This window comes from Lingula anatina, chromosome 6 (assembly GCF_051362555.1).
Source record: "Lingula anatina isolate TDL-2025a chromosome 6, LinAna3.0, whole genome shotgun sequence".
Lineage (NCBI taxonomy): Eukaryota > Metazoa > Brachiopoda > Lingulata > Lingulida > Lingulidae > Lingula > Lingula anatina.
Window position 1 is genome coordinate 97,982 of NC_141772.1, and position 18,095 is coordinate 116,076.

At 38.7% G+C, this 18,095-nt stretch overlaps 2 protein-coding genes across 2 annotated transcripts; one reads left to right on the forward strand and one right to left on the reverse strand.

Annotated features, from left to right (window-relative positions):
• Positions 1–6,685: 6,685 nt before the first annotated feature.
• LOC147760946 (uncharacterized) lies at positions 6,686–9,050 on the reverse strand. The gene is made up of 2 exons (XM_087014951.1): positions 7,911–9,050; positions 6,686–7,874 (listed from the first exon to the last, which is right to left on the reverse strand). The coding sequence occupies exons 1-2, from the start codon at positions 8,956–8,958 to the stop codon at positions 7,471–7,473; spliced, it is 1,452 nt and encodes a 483-aa protein (XP_086871077.1). The 5' UTR covers positions 8,959–9,050; the 3' UTR covers positions 6,686–7,470.
• Positions 9,051–10,098: 1,048 nt separating this feature from the next.
• Positions 10,099–16,758, forward strand: LOC106172185 (uncharacterized). Its single transcript, XM_013552801.2, has 3 exons — positions 10,099–10,118; positions 10,496–10,550; positions 11,095–16,758. Exons 1-3 carry the CDS (start codon positions 10,099–10,101, stop codon positions 15,019–15,021), a joined length of 4,002 nt encoding a protein of 1,333 aa, XP_013408255.2. The 3' UTR covers positions 15,022–16,758.
• The last annotated feature ends 1,337 nt before the right edge of the window (positions 16,759–18,095 follow it).

Genomic DNA, 18,095 nt, shown 5'->3' on the forward strand with positions numbered 1-18,095 from the left:
GTATGCAGCTAATGATGTTATATTGTGTTTTAGAGAAAAATGTAATCCAATTGTCTTCTGTGAAAGTGCATCCTAAGCTGGTCCCTCAGAAATTGCCTGGGAATGGGTATGTTGTGTGTCAAAGAAAATGTGGACTGTGGAGAGTCATGTTGTCAGGATTCAAGCATCTGTCCTGTGTGTAGACTTCTACTACAGCCTTGTCTTCTACACGTACCATCCTACTACAGCCTTGTCTTCTAAACATACATTTCTACAACTTTCATTGCATAGAAAACCAATATAATTACAACTGTTACTGTTTTGCAGATAATAATATAATCTAACTGGAAGCCTCCAGGGAGAAATAAAAACCTTAGCAATTTCTGCTTGTGGGTTAAGTGCCTTAATTCATTAACTGCATTTGCATTCAATGTTGATCAGTTTTTTGTTTCAAGTAATTTTTTCTCTCTCTGTCATCAGCAGTCTTGTTCACCTGACACTGATCTTTGGAATTACAAACTTGATCTTTCTACAGCCCCCCTGGTAAAAGCTTTCCTTAAAAACTATATATTTCCTGCCTGGCTTTTTTCTAAACTTTTATGATATCACTCCGACAGCTTGTAATTATAGACTTGTTTAACAGCCTTGTCACTGATCATCTCTGGATTGCAGTCTCTCACATTGCACTTTTAACATGAGAGTATGTATTAAAAATAATCACTTATTTCCCCATGCACTCACTTAATTAGTCATAACACAGTTTTGCACTTATCATGCAGTTCCACCTTATCAAAATGTAATTTTACACCAGTCACAGCACAGAATATAACATCAATAGGTTTTCAGTTCCAAATCAATCAACTATTCCATAATGCCACTCATATTCAGGAAGTCTAAATAAAGTACTCTTATACTCCAGCTAAATACTACATTCATTTTCATTTGGAGAGTGATCCATGCCAGTATGAATGTGAAGTTTGCATGCCATGGTGTGAACTACGCACTACAGAAACAAGCCACCAGCTGGTAAATGTAGGAAGACAGAGATATCTGAAGATCTCTGAACCCAGGATGGCGTCTCCATATGTGTCTTATCTGCCTTACCATCACATTGTTTGTAGATAATGCTTTATTGCTATAAAACAGTGGCAGTAATGATTGGCTTCTGGCTGCTGAAACTTCATAATATAAAATTAATCCACTTGTATTAATTGTACCACCAGCGTTAGCGCTGGCGGTACACATGGTTTCGGTCTCGTCCGGATCGTTCCGCCGGCTCCGCCGGCTCCGCCGGCTCCGCCGGACGGCTACCGTTACCGCTTCTCCTCCTAGACGGTAAGGCCCCCCATACCCATCTCATGGATTTAGGTCACCTATAATCTCAACTCGTTCCACGTAAAATTTGGGCTTTGTCGGTATTGGGGTCTGGGTGTGGCACTCATTGCAATGCACCCTTGTCCAAAAATGGCAAAATTAAATGCTAATTATCTACCCTACGGAAGGAGTTACGGGAAAAATTTCTACAGACGGCTTTCCAAAAGTCATATGTGTAGATTTCAAATATACCCTCGGATTTGACCTTTGACCTTTACTTCAAGGTCAAATGGGCCAAAATTTTCAAAAAAATGAAATTTTTTACGAAAAAAAAATTTTTTGCCCTGTTATTCAGACACCACACAGACTTAACCAATAATATTATTGGAAAGTGTTACCCTTCAGGTCATCTTTCATCTCCGTGAATTTGGGGTCAATCGGTGCATTTTCACAGGAGTAGCGGCCATAAGATACCGAAACTGAAAACTGTCTCTAATTCGGGAACCGTTAATGCTAGAGACCCATTCTTTTTTGCATTTTGTAGAGCATGTAAAGCCCAACACTGGAGGTGGTCTCGGTTTTTTTGTATTCCATACGGTTTTCGAGTTACGCTGTATCAAAAAGTACATATTGGTGGTGAAAGGAAAATGTACGGAAGCCCACTGGTGCCATATGTAGAAAAAAAAATTATCTCGAAATTTCGAGATACTACTTTGAAATTTGAACAAAAAAATTTACCACCAGCGTTAGCGCTGGCGGAACACATGGTTTCGGTCCCGTCCGGTCCGTTCTGCCGGCTCCGCCGCCATGTTACCGTTACCGCTTCTCCTCCTAGACGGTAAGGGCCCCCGTACCCATCTCATGGATTTAGGTCACCTATAATCTCAACTCGTTCCACGTAAAATTTGGGCTTTGTCGGTATTGGGGTCTGGGTGTGGCACTCATTGCAATGCACCCTTGTCTAAAAATGGCAAAATTAAATGCTAATTATCTACCCTACAGTAGGAGTTACGGGAAAAATTTCTATAGACGGCTTTCCAAAAGTCATATGTGTAGATTTCAAATATACCCTCGGATTTGACCTTTGACCTTTACTTCAAGGTCAAATGGGTCAAAATTTTCAAAAAAATGAAATTTTTTACGAAAAAAAATTTTTTTGCCCTGTTATTCAGACGCCACACAGACTTAACCAATAATATTATTGGAAAGTGTTACCCTTCAGGTCATCTTTCATCTCCGTGAATTTGGGGTCAATCGGTGCATTTTCACAGGAGTAGCGGCCATAAGATACCGAAACTGAAAACTGTCTCTAATTCGGGAACCGTTAATGCTAGAGACCCATTCTTTTTTGCATTTTGTAGAGCATGTAAAGCCCAACACTGGAGGTGGTCTCGGTTTTTTTGTATTCCATACGGTTTTCGAGTTACGCTGTATCAGAAAGTACATATTGGTGGTGAAAGGAAAATGTACGGAAGCCGACTGGTGCCATATGTAGAAAAAAAAATTATCTCGAAATTTCGAGATACTATTTTGAAATTTGAACAAAAAAAAATTTTTATCTCGAAATTTCGAGATAGCATTTTGAAATTTGAACAAAAAAAAAAATTATCTCGAAATTTCGAGATAGCATTTTGATATTTGAGCAAAAAAATTTATCTCGAAATTTCGAGATAGTATTTTGAAATTTGAACAAAAAAAATGCTATCTCGAAATTTCGAGATAATTTTTTTTTTCAACATATGGCACCAGTCGGCTTCCGTAAAAATGTGCAGTACGGTAATGGATAATAAATTTTGAACTCCGGAAAAATAAAACATAATGCTTGGCAAAGCAGACAACTTGTGGTCAAAAATGACATTATTTTATCAAATTTAAACTTCTGCAACTTCAGAGAACCTCCCATTTCAAGAACTTTGACCAAAATGACCTTTTCTTTATTTTAATTAATTTTTTCTGTAGGAAATTTATGGCACATTATGGTAACTCCAAAATTATAACATTTAGTCCCTTATATCTCCAAAACTGGCAGAGATAGGTCCATAGTTACTATTGAAGTTGAATAGGAAGTCATATACTGGCAATCTTACTGTGACCTTGACATTGACCTTTGACCTACTTTTCACCATGAACTGAACTTTGCAAATTTTGCTTCCCTTTTATCTCCAAAACTGGCAGAGATAGGTCCATAGTTACTATTGAAGTTGAATAGGAAGTCATATACTGGCAATCTTACTGTGACCTTGAAATTGACCTTTGACCTACTTATCACCATGAACTGAACTTTGCAAATTTTGCTTCCCTTTTATCTCCAAAACTGGCAGAGATAGGTCCATAGTTACTATTGAACTTGAATAGGAAGTCATATACTGGCAATTTTACTGTGACCTTGAAATTGACCTTTGACCTACTTTTCACCTTGAACTGAACTTTGCAAAATTTGCTTCCCTTTTATCTCCAAAACTGGCAGAGATAGGTCCATAGTTACTATTGAACTTGCATAGGAAGTCATATACTGGCAATTTTACTGTGACCTTGAAATTGACCTTTGACCTTCTTTTCACCATGAACTGAACTTTGCAAATTTTGCTTCCCTTTTATCTCCAAAACTGGCAGAGATAGGTCCATAGTTACTATTGAAGTTGAATAGGAAGTCATATACTGGCAATCTAAATGTGACCTTGAAATTGACCTTTGACCTACTTTTCACCATGAACTGAACTTTGCAAATTTTGCTTCCCTTTTATCTCCAAAACTGGCAGAGATAGGTCCATAGTTACTATTGAAGTTGAATAGGAAGTCATATACTGGCAATCTTACTGTGACCTTGAAATTGACCTTTGACCTACTTATCACCATGAACTGAACTTTGCAAATTTTGCTTCCCTTTTATCTCCAAAACTGGCAGAGATAGGTCCATAGTTACTATTGAACTTGAATAGGAAGTCATATACTGGCAATTTTACTGTGACCTTGAAATTGACCTTTGACCTACTTTTCACCTTGAACTGAACTTTGCAAAATTTGCTTCCCTTTTATCTCCAAAACTGGCAGAGATAGGTCCATAGTTACTATTGAACTTGCATAGGAAGTCATATACTGGCAATTTTACTGTGTCCTTGAAATTGACCTTTGACCTTCTTTTCACCATGAACTGAACTTTGCAAATTTTGCTTCCCTTTTATCTCCAAAACTGGCAGAGATAGGTCCATAGTTACTATTGAAGTTGAATAGGAAGTCATATACTGGCAATCTAAATGTGACCTTGAAATTGACCTTTGACCTACTTTTCACCATGAACTGAACTTTGCAAATTTTGCTTCCCTTTTATCTCCAAAACTGGCAGAGATAGGTCCATAGTTACTATTGAAGTTGAATAGGAAGTCATATACTGGCAATCTTACTGTGACCTTGAAATTGACCTTTGACCTACTTTTCACCATGAACTGAACTTTGCAAATTTTGCTTCCCTTTTATCTCCAAAACTGGCAGAGATAGGTCCATAGTTACTATTGAAGTTGGATAGGAAGTCATATACTGGCAATTTACTGTGACCTTGAAATTGACCTTTGACCTACCTTACAATGAACTTAACTTTGATTGCACCATTTTTAGTTATATATATTTTTTGCATATTTTGAAAATTCTTGTTGATTGCATTTTTACAGCTTGTCAAGCACAAGACTGGTGGCTGCACCCCTTATTTTGTGTATGTGGGGGTCTATACGAATGCGCTTGCTCCAGCTGGTGGTACAATATTCGGAGGCGGTATCGCCTCTCTGATCCTCTAGTTTAATGTGTTTCTGAACCTTAAGGGTGTGTGTGTGTGTGTGTCTGTGTTTATCTGAAGTGAAGTAAAGGGTCCAATATATATATATATAGAGAGAGAGAGAGAGAGAGAGAGAGTACTTTTGTATTTTGATCTTGCACCCCCGATGAGGACTCTGGGCCTAAGTTAACATGGAGAAAACAGATTTACTTATTTGTTCATTTTCTTTATATATATATATATATATATATATATATATATATATATATATATATATATATATATATATATATATATATATATATTTTTTTTTTTTTTTTTTTTTTTTTAATTGAAGCCTGTGAAAACTCTACTCATGAACCTTAAGTATATGTTACTGGGTAGACATTTTAATGACATGTTGACCATTAGAGGACACCCAATGCCATTAACCTATCAATTAACCTAATATAAAGTATGTACTATGTACATGATAAACCTCTTGGTAGGTTACATGATAATCATCTTTATAATGAAGCACAATGAGCCTGGAGACAGAAAGTTGGTGACTGCTTGGGCTCAGGAGATGGAGAACTTCATTAGCCTGACCTAAAATACTGCCATCACATGAGAGTGCTGGAATTTCTCATTAGCTTTCCATTTAGCTATGAAATTATATAATTTTTTCCTAGTTAATTAATTATCTTAGGAGTAATGTTGCAGATTGTAGTGGTAGTGATGATTGGTCTGTGCAGAAAACAGGGCACATGAACTATCCTAGTAAGCTTTCAACTGAAATTTAATTAATCTAAATGTCTTAACTGTCCCAACCTGAAAAAATCATTTCTTGGTGTTTACGCATATATTAATTGCTTGTAGCTGGCGGTACATAACAAAGCAATTATATCAATGTCCACTCACTTTTCCTTAGCCACACTATATACGGGAGTCAGCTTTGAGAAAACAGAGGCACTGTGTTTTCCCCAGGGGTTAAGCATTTTCCTTGATGGTATTCCTGGAAACCTACTGATAACCTTTCCAAGAAATGTAGGCTTAGCAGGCTTTCATTTTCCTTCTTGCATCAAGTCTGGAGCTATTTCACCACATGGGCATTAAGGACAACAAACCAATTTCCCACAGCAATGAATTCTAAAACCAGCTAATTAATTCATGCGAAGCGAAGTGGGCTTTATTGTGTGTGATGAAATATCCAGTTTTGTATTGGGGTGACATTTTATTACATAAATCCATCACATGCACAACCAGATGTTGCACAGAATGTTATCATGGTGAAGACATTTCTGTCTAAGATGGATGCACTGACATGCAAAGACCATTGTGAAAGTTCACCATCATTCTGATAGACACATGATTTGAACAAATCTTTTTATCCAGCATTAAAACTGCAATTTCTTCTAATCAGAAACCTTTGGTTCTGCAGTGGAAAAAGCTGGTCTTTACAAAAATATTTTTAAAAATACTAAGTGGCAGCATTTATATCCACATGCAGATATTCATTTCCATTTATTTATTTATTTATTTATTTATTTATTTATTTATTTATTTATTTATTTATTTATTATCATATTTATTTTTTGGAGGGGGGGGGGGTAAAATGTGAAAAGAAAATGAAAACAGTAGAGGGTATTAATTTAATTATCTTATTTGGACTTTACTTTGCGTCATTTTCAAATGGATCAAAAATTTTAATACCATGATTGAAGTTTATTATGCCATCATTTCATCACTGTCCAGGAGCAGCAGCAGAAAAAAATACAAACATTACCATCTCAAAAACCAAAATACAAGCTTTTCAATCTCAGAAACCAAAATACAGACCCTTCAGTCTCAGAAACCAATATACAAATCTTTCATTTTCAGAATCCAAAATATAAACCTTTAAATCATCGAATCACAAAAATGTGTGTATTTTAGCAAAGGTTAATTAGATTATCTAATCCACAATTAATTCAGCATTAAAATATTATTCAACAATTATTAGTTTAAACTTTTCTTCAGCACCTTTTATAATCATGAGCTCATATATAATTAAATAAAAATATTGTATCTTGATTGTTCCCTTGTCTTAGCAAAAATAAAAATTAAGTGTGAGAAAATAAAGTTTTAATTCACTTTGAGAAAATAATTAGCTAATGGGATTTTTTCCTACAACTGTGATCAGAAAAAAAAGATGCAAGGTACTTTAGATGCAATCTACACAATGCTAATTGTGAAATGCAGAATGCAATATTTATTTGATTTTAACATGACACATTCAGAGGTACCAGTACAATGTAACCTCAGGTATTATTAATCCCCTGCTTTCAGGTGTTATTATTATTATCATATAATAATAATATTGTTCAGAACAACAGGCACATACTCTATATATAGGCATCTAAACAAAAAAAGACTTCCCAATGAGATGACAATTATATGAGGCAAGTTTTCTCAGATGTTCCCACAATATCATGATCTGTGAGGGCAGGTGTTGTGGACATCAGAGCCTGCGTCAGTAGCTGACCAGCATCCAGAATCTGACCAGTGTCTTTGAGAACTGAAGGAGACTGCTTGTATGGATCTCTTGTTATGGTCCGCAGGGGATGAACTGGATCTGGATTTAACAAAGTTAAATTCTCATCAGCCTTATCGCTGTGAGTGCAGGCCCCAGAGCTGGTGTTCAATGGGAAAATAGAAATGTTGTGCTGGGCATTTCTAGTGGTAGGAGAGAAACTGGGGGCTTCAGTCTCCTCAAAGTTCACATTGTCAGTACCACAGGTCCCCGCCCCACCTGTCCAAGCTGAGCTGGCTATTCCAGCTGAGCTGGCTGTCCCACCTGTCCTGACTGTCCCAGCTGAGCTGGCTGTCCCACCTGTCCTGACTGTCCCAGCTGAGCTGGCTGTCCCACCTATCCCAGCTGAACTGGCTGTCCCACCTGCCTTGACTGTTCCAGCTGAGCTGGCTGTCCCACCTATGCTGGCTGTCCCACCTGTCCCTTCAGCTGGGCTGATGGCCACCACCACACTGGCCTGCTGACCACACTTAAGATATCTTGTTCCATGGTCATTGTCCACACTTTGAGACAGAGGGAGCTGGTCAGGGATAGAAATGCCAATGTTCTCAATGCCTTCTCTGGAAAATTCAGGTGTGTCTCCCTGAACTAAATCATCTGTGACTCCACATAGGCAGTGACTGTCACCCGAAGTGAGCTCAGATTTATCCGGGTATGGACTATTCAAACTCCTTTGAACAGGGTTACAATTAGCAATGTATGGATTATCCGTGATCATGAAATCACTCTGCATTCCACTGTAAGAAAACAGTTTACTCTTCCCTTGCTGCATCTCCCTGTGGTCTGCCCTAAGCACGGTCTGGTCGCTCTCCTCTTCTCCAGACACACGGACGCCAAGTTCTGGCTTTGACTGGACACTAAACATGGACGCTAGGCATGGAGTCCGAAGATTTTCTAAAGATAAATGCCTCGTGGATTGAGTGGGGGGACACAAGACATCAGTGCCGTAGTTTGTGTGTTTTGTCATGTGTGGCGTTTCCTCGACATTGTCACTTTCAGTTTTCTTATTGCCACTGCCTCCGTCTAATTCATCCCTGAAGGAGAGGGTGACGCTGAGATTGTCGATTTTTTCAATCTGCAATAATGATCCATCATCGGATAAAGTCATGGTTATTTTGGTCATCTTCCCGTGGCTGTCTAATGACCTACCTGTACGTGTAGAAAACCCTGACGTCAGCTCGGCCAGCGGCACTTTGGACGGCACCTCTCCGTTGGTACGCTCCAAGTCTGTTGTTCCAGTGTTATATTCGTAACAGTAAGAATTTTCTTGGCGTTTATAAGCGGCCGCGCTGGGAGCACAGCCCATGCTCCACACTGTATATCGATTCTCATATGAACAGACTCTCATTCAGAAGATTCTCTAGTGCTCTTGCCTCTTGGATCAATACCGTTGCCGATGTCACGTTGTTTACACCGGAAAACGTATAATGCGCATGTCCGGAAATATGATTTGTTTATAAAATATGGCGACAGAGCACCTTGCCGACGACATAGCCAGGGGAAAATTAGGTTCTTAGTCGGTGTTTGGCGTTGATTTGCGTGGTAAGTTGATATAATCTGTGCGGAAGACTCTGGCTGAGTCAGATTTCATGAAGTTAGGCCACGTCGGTACGCATGTGATTTAGTTGAAAATATTTGACCTACTAACCCTTTAAACTAAAGAGTAATAAAATAGCACTGGAGCAGAAAAAAGTAAATTATTTGTGATATTATGATATAACTTTGATAAAAATTATTGTCTAATTTAAATATATAGGATATGTCTGTACATTTCATGAACCAGGTCGGCGGTTGCACCTGGCCCTTTAATTCTTACACAATGTATAAATTATTAACCTAGAATTTATTACTAGTTTAGTAAGTATTTGTTTACCGTCTTCTTGTTAATAATAAAACTCGGTCTACACTTTTAATCACATTTTCTTTTTTATCCTAGTTTCAACATTACAGTTAATATGAAAATATAAATAAAACAGTTTTAACTGCTAGATTCTGTTTTTCTGCAGTGTACTGTACTGAGTACTGTACGTCTCAGAAGTTAAAAAAGCCATGCCTTACAATTTTTTCACCTAATCATAAGTTAAACTTATTTCCTTGAAGAATTGAGATTTGTACTTCAGACTAATTTGTAACACTAAAACATGAAAGAGAATGTTTGTATACATAAGAAATCAAGTATTATGTATTAGCTCAATTAGTAATAGGATACCACTTAACAAGATTGCTATAATCCAAAACAAAGATTTAAATATTAATCACTGCCTGTTACCAAGGCGTGAGCTGACATATAGATGGGGAACTGAGAACAGAAAACATGCAAGTCATATAAGATCAAATAAAAGAAATCACATGCTAATTTTGTACAGTTTGTCAAAGATGGAACCATTGGAGCTCACATAGCAACAGTTGATTATAGACCCAGTGATGTGAAGGTTTATATCTGTAGTAACATCAAGTATGAGAGCATTTGCTGCTTGCATCTGAGAGGATGTCTTCTGGCCAGAAAATGTAAGGCTGAATTCATGAGTGAAAGAGAGAGAGAGAGTGGGTATGAGGGAGAGATCAGTGTGTGTGTGTGTGTGAGTGTGTGTGTGTGTGTGTGTTTGTTTGAGTGAGTGTGTGTGTGTGTGTGTGTGTGTGTGAGTGTATGTGAGGGAGGGGAGAGAGAGATAGGGAAATGAGATGGTTTTGTCATCAGTGCTGTTACTCCAGTGTATGTGAGGGAGGGGAGAGAGAGATAGGGAAATGAGATGGTTTTGTCATCAGTGCTGTTACATCATGCAAAAGATATCAAAGAATGTAACTGGAGAGGGTCAGAAAAAACAATGCTTTGAGTTTCTGTTTTACTTTGAATATAACACTAAGACTGGTATTGTCTCCTTCAGGGATAACAGCCAAGACAGCCAGGCAGGATCGCAGGGGGCCACTGTATTATCAAAGGTGAGCACAGCACTGACAAGTGATACATCCAGATCAATTTAATTCTTAAGGCAATTGGAACATGACTGGTGTTCTTCAGTAGTCTTTTATCCTCTTTCTTATCAAATAAATAAATAAATGAATAGAAAAATTATGTTTGAAAAATAATAAAACTTAATATATAGTAACTTAAATCTTTTCTTTATCTTTATAAGTTTATACTGAATTTTTGACACACGACAGATAAATCCTTAAAGACAAAAGCTTAAATGTGAAGAAAATCTGATTTTGCTTTTTCTAAATTGAATATTTTTACCAATGGTTCATTTCAAATTTTGATGTTATTGACCTTTTCTTCAACTGTTTTAATCATATTTTTACCAGTTGTTCAACTTGATGAAAATCATAAGACTGTCTTTTCCAAATCTCCCTGTTTGTATTATTGATGGTGTATTGAGGTTAAAGTGTGCATGTATAGGTTTTATATATCTATGAGTATTTAAGCATTGATTTTAACGTTAGGTGTCTGATACTACTGGTATTGAAGGTGGTCATATATTTCCAGGCCCAGTCAGCAGATACAAGTAGCGTAGACAGACCTGTGTCCAATAAGAAAACAAACAGGCCTTCAACACCAATAGAAAACAGACCATCTTCCAGACCAAGCTCCAGGACTAGCCAGGGTAAAACCTCCAGGCCCAGTTCTAGCAAGTCCCAGAAGGAGCCAAGCTGTTCCAGGCCCAGTTCAGCTTCAGCTAAAGTACCAAGCAGTTCCAGACCCAGTTCAGCTTCTGCTAAAGAACCGAGCAGTTCCAGACCCAGTTCAGCTTCTGCCAAAGAACCAAGCAGTTCCAGACCTACTTCAGCTTCAGCTAAAGTACCAAGCAGTTCCAGACCTACTCCAGCTTCAGCTAAAGAACCAAGCAGTTCCAGACCTACTTCAGCTTCAGCTAAAGAACCAAGCAGTTCCAGACCCAGTTCAGCTTCTGCTAAAGAACCAAGCAGTTCCAGACCTACTTCAGCTTCAGCTAAAAAACCAAGCAGTTCCAGACCCAGTTCAGCTTCTGCTAAAGAACCAAGCAGTTCCAGACCTACTTCAGCTTCAGCTAAAGAATCGAGCAGTTCCAGACCCAGTTCAGCTTCAGCTAAAGAATCGAGCAGTTCCAGACCCAGTTCAGCTTCAGCTAAAGAACCAAGCAGTTCCAGACCCAGTTCAGCTTCAGCTAAAGAATCGAGCAGTTCCAGACCCAGTTCAGCTTCAGCTAAAGAACCAAGCAGTTCCAGACCCAGTTCAGCTTCAGCTAAAGAATTGAGCAGTTCCAGACCTACTTCAGCTTCAGCTAAAGAACCAAGCAGTTCCAGACCCAGTTCAGCTTCAGCTAAAGAACCAAGTAGTTCCAGAGCCAGTTCAGCTTCAGCTAAAGAACCAAGCAGTTCCAGACCTACTTCAGCTTCAGCTAAAGAACCGAACAGTTCCAGACCCAGTTCAGCTTCTGCTAAAGAACCAAGCAGTTCCAGACCCAGTTCAGCTTCAGCTAAAGAACCAAGCAGTTCCAGACCCAGTTCAGCTTCAGCTAAAGAACCAAGCAGTTCCAGACCTACTTCAGCTTCAGCTAAAGAACCAAGCAGTTCCAGACCCAGTTCAGCTTCAGCTAAAGAACCAAGCAGTTCCAGACCTACTTCAGCTAAAGAACCGAGCAGTTCCAGGCCCAGTTCAGCTTCTGCTAAAGAACCAAGCAGTTCTAGACCTACTTCAGCTTCAGCTAAAGAACCAAGCAGTTCCAGACCTACTTCAGCTTCAGCTAAAGAATCGAGCAGTTCCAGACCCAGTTCAGCTTCTGCTAAAGAACCAAGCAGTTCCAGACCCAGTTCAGCATCTGCTAAAGAACCAAGCTGTTCCAGACCCAGTTCAGCTTCAGTTAAAGAACCAAGCAGTTCCAGGCCCAGTTCAGCTTCAACTAAAGAACCAAGCATTTCCAGACCCAGTGTAGCATCTGCTAAACAGCTGAGCAGACCTAGCTCTTCCAATTCCACCAAAAAATCCAGTAGTCCAGAAGAAGAAATTGTTTCAGAGGTAGTCCCTCCTGTAGGGCCAGCTGGATCCCGACCAAGCTCAGGCAATCAAGCACAAAACCCAATTGTTTCCGATTCCTCAAGACCCAGCAGCGCCAAGGAGAAGAAGACTTCAAGACCAAATTCTGTTATTGCAACTTACTCTACACCCAGTTCTGGGGTGATATTTATCAAAGGAGAAGAGCACACTGATGAAACAATGAGTGCTGAGCAGGAGGAGGTTGCCCCTGTAGAAAGTCATCCAGGAGAAGAACAGAAGCAGGAAAGTGATGTATTAGCAGACAAACCAACTGAAGACAAACCAGCTGAAGCTAGCGATGCAGAGAAGCAAGGGAATGATGAGCACCATCATTCTCATAATGAGGCCAAAGTTCAGAAACCGGAGGAGCAGAAACCAAGTGAGGTCACACCCACAGAGAGTGGGGAAGTAAAAGATGAAGAGAAACCAGTGGAAGAGAATAACACACAAGAGGTAGATGAATCTGCAGAGGAAAAAACAAATCAAGAAGGTAAGTCTGCAGAGGCTACCCCAGCAGAAACAGAAGAAAGCAACCCAGCAGAGAAGCCAACAGCCAATGAAAGCAAGCCAGCAGAGACAGAAGAAAGCAAGCCACCAGAGACAGAAGAAAGCAAGCCAGCTGAGGCAGAAGGCAAACCAACTACAGATGAAAGCAAGTCAGCAGAGACAGAAGAAAGCAAGCCAACAGAGATAGAAGAAAGCAAGCCAGCTGAGGCAGAAGAAAGTCAGCCAGCAGGAAGCGAAGAAGTCAGATCTTCAGATGAAAAGACAGAAGTAACAGAGGAAGTAAAAACTGAAGAAAAAACAGCAGAGAATGAGGAAATTAAACCTGTAGAACTATCAGCAGAGCCAGAGACCAAAGCAGAGGAAAAGTTAACAGACTCAGAAGACACAAAACCTGTCGAGGAAATGCCTGCAGGCTCTGAGGGAGCAAAACCTGACACAGAGAAGTCAAAAGATACTGAGGAGGCTAAGGTTGCTGATGCTGTACCCGAGGAAGGTCAGCCCACAGAGGTGGTGGAGTCTAAACCAATGGAAGAAAAGGCAGCAGATTCAGAAGAAACCAGACCAGCAGAAACAGCAGGTGCTCAAGCTACATCAGAAGGTTCTAAGCCACCTAAACCTGCAGACAGTGAAACACCCAAAACAGAAGATGTGAAGCAAACAGAAAGTGAGGAAAATAAGGCTGAGGAAGTCAAGCCTGTTGAGGAGAAGCCAGTTGAAGGTGGTGAGGAGAGCAAAGAGACAGAGGTCAGTCAGGGTTCTATGCAAACAGAACTCACACAGGCAGAAGAGAAGCCACCAGAGGAGGCTGATAATTCAAAACCAGCCACAGTCACAGAAGAAAAGGCAGTGGAAAGTGCTGAAGATACCAAGCCATCAGAGGGACCTTGTAAAGAGGACAAACCAGCAGAGACATCTGAATCTGTGGAGGCTCCCAGGGAGGACATCAAATCCACAGAAGTAACTGCCACAGAAAGTGAAGATAGTAAGACAGACAAGGCAGAAGAGGAATCCTCTGATAAACCAGCAGAGGAGAATAAGACTCCAGGAGACAGTGTAGATGGGGCTGCTTTCGGAGTTCAGGTCCAAGCTGAAACTAACCCAGACCAACAAGTAGAGGCAGAGAATCAGAACCGTGAACGGTCTAAAGAGACAGCCACAGTACTATCTGCACAAACAACAGAAAACAATGTTACATCTGAGAAAGAGGAAGACAGTAAATCAACAGAGGACATGAAGGAAAAAGAAAAGAAAGAAGAGCCCACAGTGGAGGAGCTAGCACAGTCCACCCTGAGTGAACAGGAGGCAGAGAAGATTGCATTCCAGAAATTAATAGAAGAAAATACCAAGTACAAGAATGCTATTGAACACCTTCACAAACAGAAGGATGAAGAGGTTGAAGAACTTAAAAATAAGCAGGATGGCCTCCTAAGAGACTTGGACCAAGAAAGAGAGAAGAACAGACGCATCAATGACCAGTTGAAGGAGATGGAAGTGCAGTTAAAACATCTTCAGGAGAAGCGTCCTGGCAGCAGCCTTTCTCTGACCAGTACTGAGCGCAGAGAGGGACTGGAGTACAAGGCTGTGCTGAAATATCAGGCTGAGGAGAGCAGGAGAGAGAAAGAAGGCTCAGAACAGAAGATTAAAGATCTCCAGTTACGTGTCAAGAGACTTACAGCTGATGGTGAAGGGAAAGATCTGAGAATAAAGACATTAGAAAAAGAGCTCAAAGATGTCACAGATATGATTGCAGAAGTGGAAGAGTTTGTGGACAAGGAGAAGATGGCTTCTCTCAAAACCAAGTCTCACGTTTCCAATGGCTCATATAGAAGGGAGGATCAGGCAAATGTGGTTGGTGGCGCTGGTCAGAAGTCCAAAACTTGCACTATTTTGTGATCTATGTTCAGGCAGTGAGCATTATGATGTGTGCTGATACTTGACTACAGTTCTCTTTATGAAAAATTGACCATAAGGTGATTATGCAAAATAAGACAAAACTTTTATACAGACTAGATACTAATCAGGGAGTTATATATAACAATCAAGACTTTTTTGGTGTCTTGATTTTCTTTAGAGATGGTGTTGTTCATAAATTTGTACTTTTACCTTTTAATTAATGTAGCCACTTTCTACTGTACTAGAACATTTTTATTTGATGAAATACCAGAACCAACTTTTACCCAATGTAGGGTTTAATTTCATCACGATTTTGGCATCCACAGATCTAGAGTAAATAATTGTTTTTACAGTATCAATATCTACTTCTTAACTTCTTCAAGTCAAGCACCTTAATGAGAGATAGAAAGACCTTAAAGAGCAGTAAATTATTGTTTTAAGAATATATTATATTCACAAGAATACTACTTAAATTAGGTTATACAGTTAAAGTAACAACTTTAATTGTAACTAAAATATGATACGAATGTTTAAGATTATTTAAAAGTTAAATCTGTAACATATTAAATCAATTCCACCTGTTTAAGTAGTGTGGGGACAGTCAATCAGATTTGCTCAAATTATTTTCATAAAATTTATACTGTGATATTATATAAGACAAAAAATAACTATTTACATACAGAATGGTCTGTTTTAGATTGTATCACACTTTGAGTTTACTAAGTGCATCTTTCTTTTTGAACAAATGAACTTAGCATATATTTCCACAAGTTTGAAATGCTGTAACTTTTGTTGGTATTTTCAGTGTCACTGCAGTTAAAGATTGTTTTGGTTGGTGCTTGCTTTGGTGCAGTGAGAAAAATATGGCACTATTTTCAGCACTAGTGGTTTGACTATACTAAGGTTAAAAGTACATGAAAATTTTTCAAAATTTGATAAGTACTGGTATATTTGATTGTCAAACTCAAACCCTACAAGGGCTACAAAACATGCAGCAAAAAAAAAAAAAAAAACTCTGTCACTTTCAGAAAAATAGGAACAAAAACTGTTGTGATAGGCCATTGTCATAAGGCCCCTCTCCTTTGCCCTCCTGCAGGGTCTCCAGTGTCACTTACAATGTGCCCGCTCCGTCAGGTGGGGTCCCTCAGGTGGGGTCCACCAGTAACTAGGGCCATTAGCATTCATCAGGTTTGAATCCTGCGTCAAGGTTGAATGGCTGGCCACAGGTAGAATTCCAATGTACATTTAATTCCTGATAATTCTTAGCAGTTCTTTGTTTTCAAATTTCACATTCACCTAGGTTATGGATACATGTAGAGCTTTAAATCCATTAATTATTTGGGTAATATTGATGAACAGATGGTATTTATAATTATGTACAATCCAAATCATATGTAATTAATTTGTAAATTGTTAAACTTACTAAAATCACTATCACATCGTGAGTAGCAAACCAAAAACTTGTATCATAAAATATTTTGTTATTGATGTGTATAATTAGTCATTTTTCAATATTGTGAAATCCTCACTATATTTTAACCAGACTGTGATAATTTTTGCACTGAGCACAGATTTAATGCCATACATCAATATGTGTAAAGAAAATACCAAAATGTGCCTCCACACACTATGCAAGTCTGTCAATAGAAATGTCTGTTTAACATCATATCCCAATGCTAATTAGATTAAAACCTTCACTGTGTAATTATAACATTAAAATTAGTTGGAGCACACAAAGTTGTTTGCCTTTTTACTTTACATACCAGTCTTGGTAATTGGTGTGTGTATGTAGAAGGTTTATGGAATGACATGGGCGTCTGAAAGCAAGGTTATCTAAATGTTGAATTGAAAACTGATACAGCCAATTTAGCAGCCACTAAAAATTCATTGAATTTTCTTCACAACGAAATCTTTTCAAAAGTGCTGGCAAGTATCAGCCTGTCAAAGTGAATTAATGGAGTCTGTTATGTAGACTAATATGTGGCATATTCACAGAGATGAGACTGTCGTTTAGTGAAAAAGTTGGAAGGGCACCCAGGCCAATGATATTTTTGACTCCCAAAAAAGTCAGAAATCCACTGATAGTCTGAAAAATCTCATCCCTGTATTCAGCGCCAGCAGTCTTTGGCATCAGAAATAAGTTATTGAAAACAACCATGATTATTATACAATATGAGCTTATCTCCATGGGGGTGACAGGATTAAAAAAAGCAATTAAAGGACTGTGGAAAGTGTCCAGTATCTTTATAACCATAACTTGAGTTGTCACATGATTATACAGGCAAATCTTTGGATAGTAAGCCACATTAACAGTATGATACAGTAATTATACAGGCAAATCTCTGGATAGTAAGTCACATTAACAGTATGATGCAGTAATTATACAGGCAAATCTCTGGATAGTAAACCACATTAACAGTATGATACAGTAATTATACAGGCAAATCTCTGGATATTAAGTCACACTAGCAGTATGATGCAGTAATCAGTACAGTGGCACAGGTGTAGTGCAGGGTTTTCAGTCAATTAATCTTTAACCAGATTTCTAATTATAACCAGTATTACCTGCTACATGTGATGATTTGAATAAGTTCACATGATTTTTATTTATGATTATATCCCAATATGTGCAAGAAAATCCATTCAAAGCAAATTTTAGATTTCAATGTTCCATGAAGGAAAAGCAAGATCACGCACCACAATTGTATGTCTAACCACTGGAAGTACATCAGTCAATTAGCTCTAATTATAAACCAATCATTCTGATTAGGGCCATTTTTTATACAGCATAAAGTAAATGTCTGTTTAATGCAACTTTTGTCTGCCATCCTAAAAGTGAGTTCTGCAGCATATGCCGTCAAGCACCCAACACAAAGGTTCTATACACATTTGCTAGTGTTGATTTAAACAGCCTAAGAGGTCTTACAAACTGTAGCCAGTGCTGAATGAACTCCCCTGAATGCCCCATACACCATATTTCTGCCTCACTGCACAGCCATAGTATTGAAGTCAACTATCAAGTAACAAGTGTGAATAATCAGCCATTGATATACAGCACAACAATCCACCTCACA

What these genes read in the sequence shown, in the direction of transcription:
- LOC147760946 (XM_087014951.1), bottom strand. Translation starts at nt 8,958, where the DNA reads ATGAGAGTCTGTTCATATGAGAATCGATATACAGTGTGGAGCATGGGC. An exon ending in AGCTGGGACAGTCAGGACAG is followed by an intron (nt 7,875 to 7,910) that starts GTGGGACAGCCA and finishes CAGTCAGGACAG; the next exon opens with GTGGGACAGCCAGCTCAGCT.
- LOC106172185 (XM_013552801.2), top strand. Translation starts at nt 10,099, where the DNA reads ATGTCTTCTGGCCAGAAAAT. An exon ending in ATGTCTTCTGGCCAGAAAAT is followed by an intron (nt 10,119 to 10,495) that starts GTAAGGCTGAAT and finishes TGTCTCCTTCAG; the next exon opens with GGATAACAGCCAAGACAGCC. An exon ending in GGGCCACTGTATTATCAAAG is followed by an intron (nt 10,551 to 11,094) that starts GTGAGCACAGCA and finishes ATATATTTCCAG; the next exon opens with GCCCAGTCAGCAGATACAAG.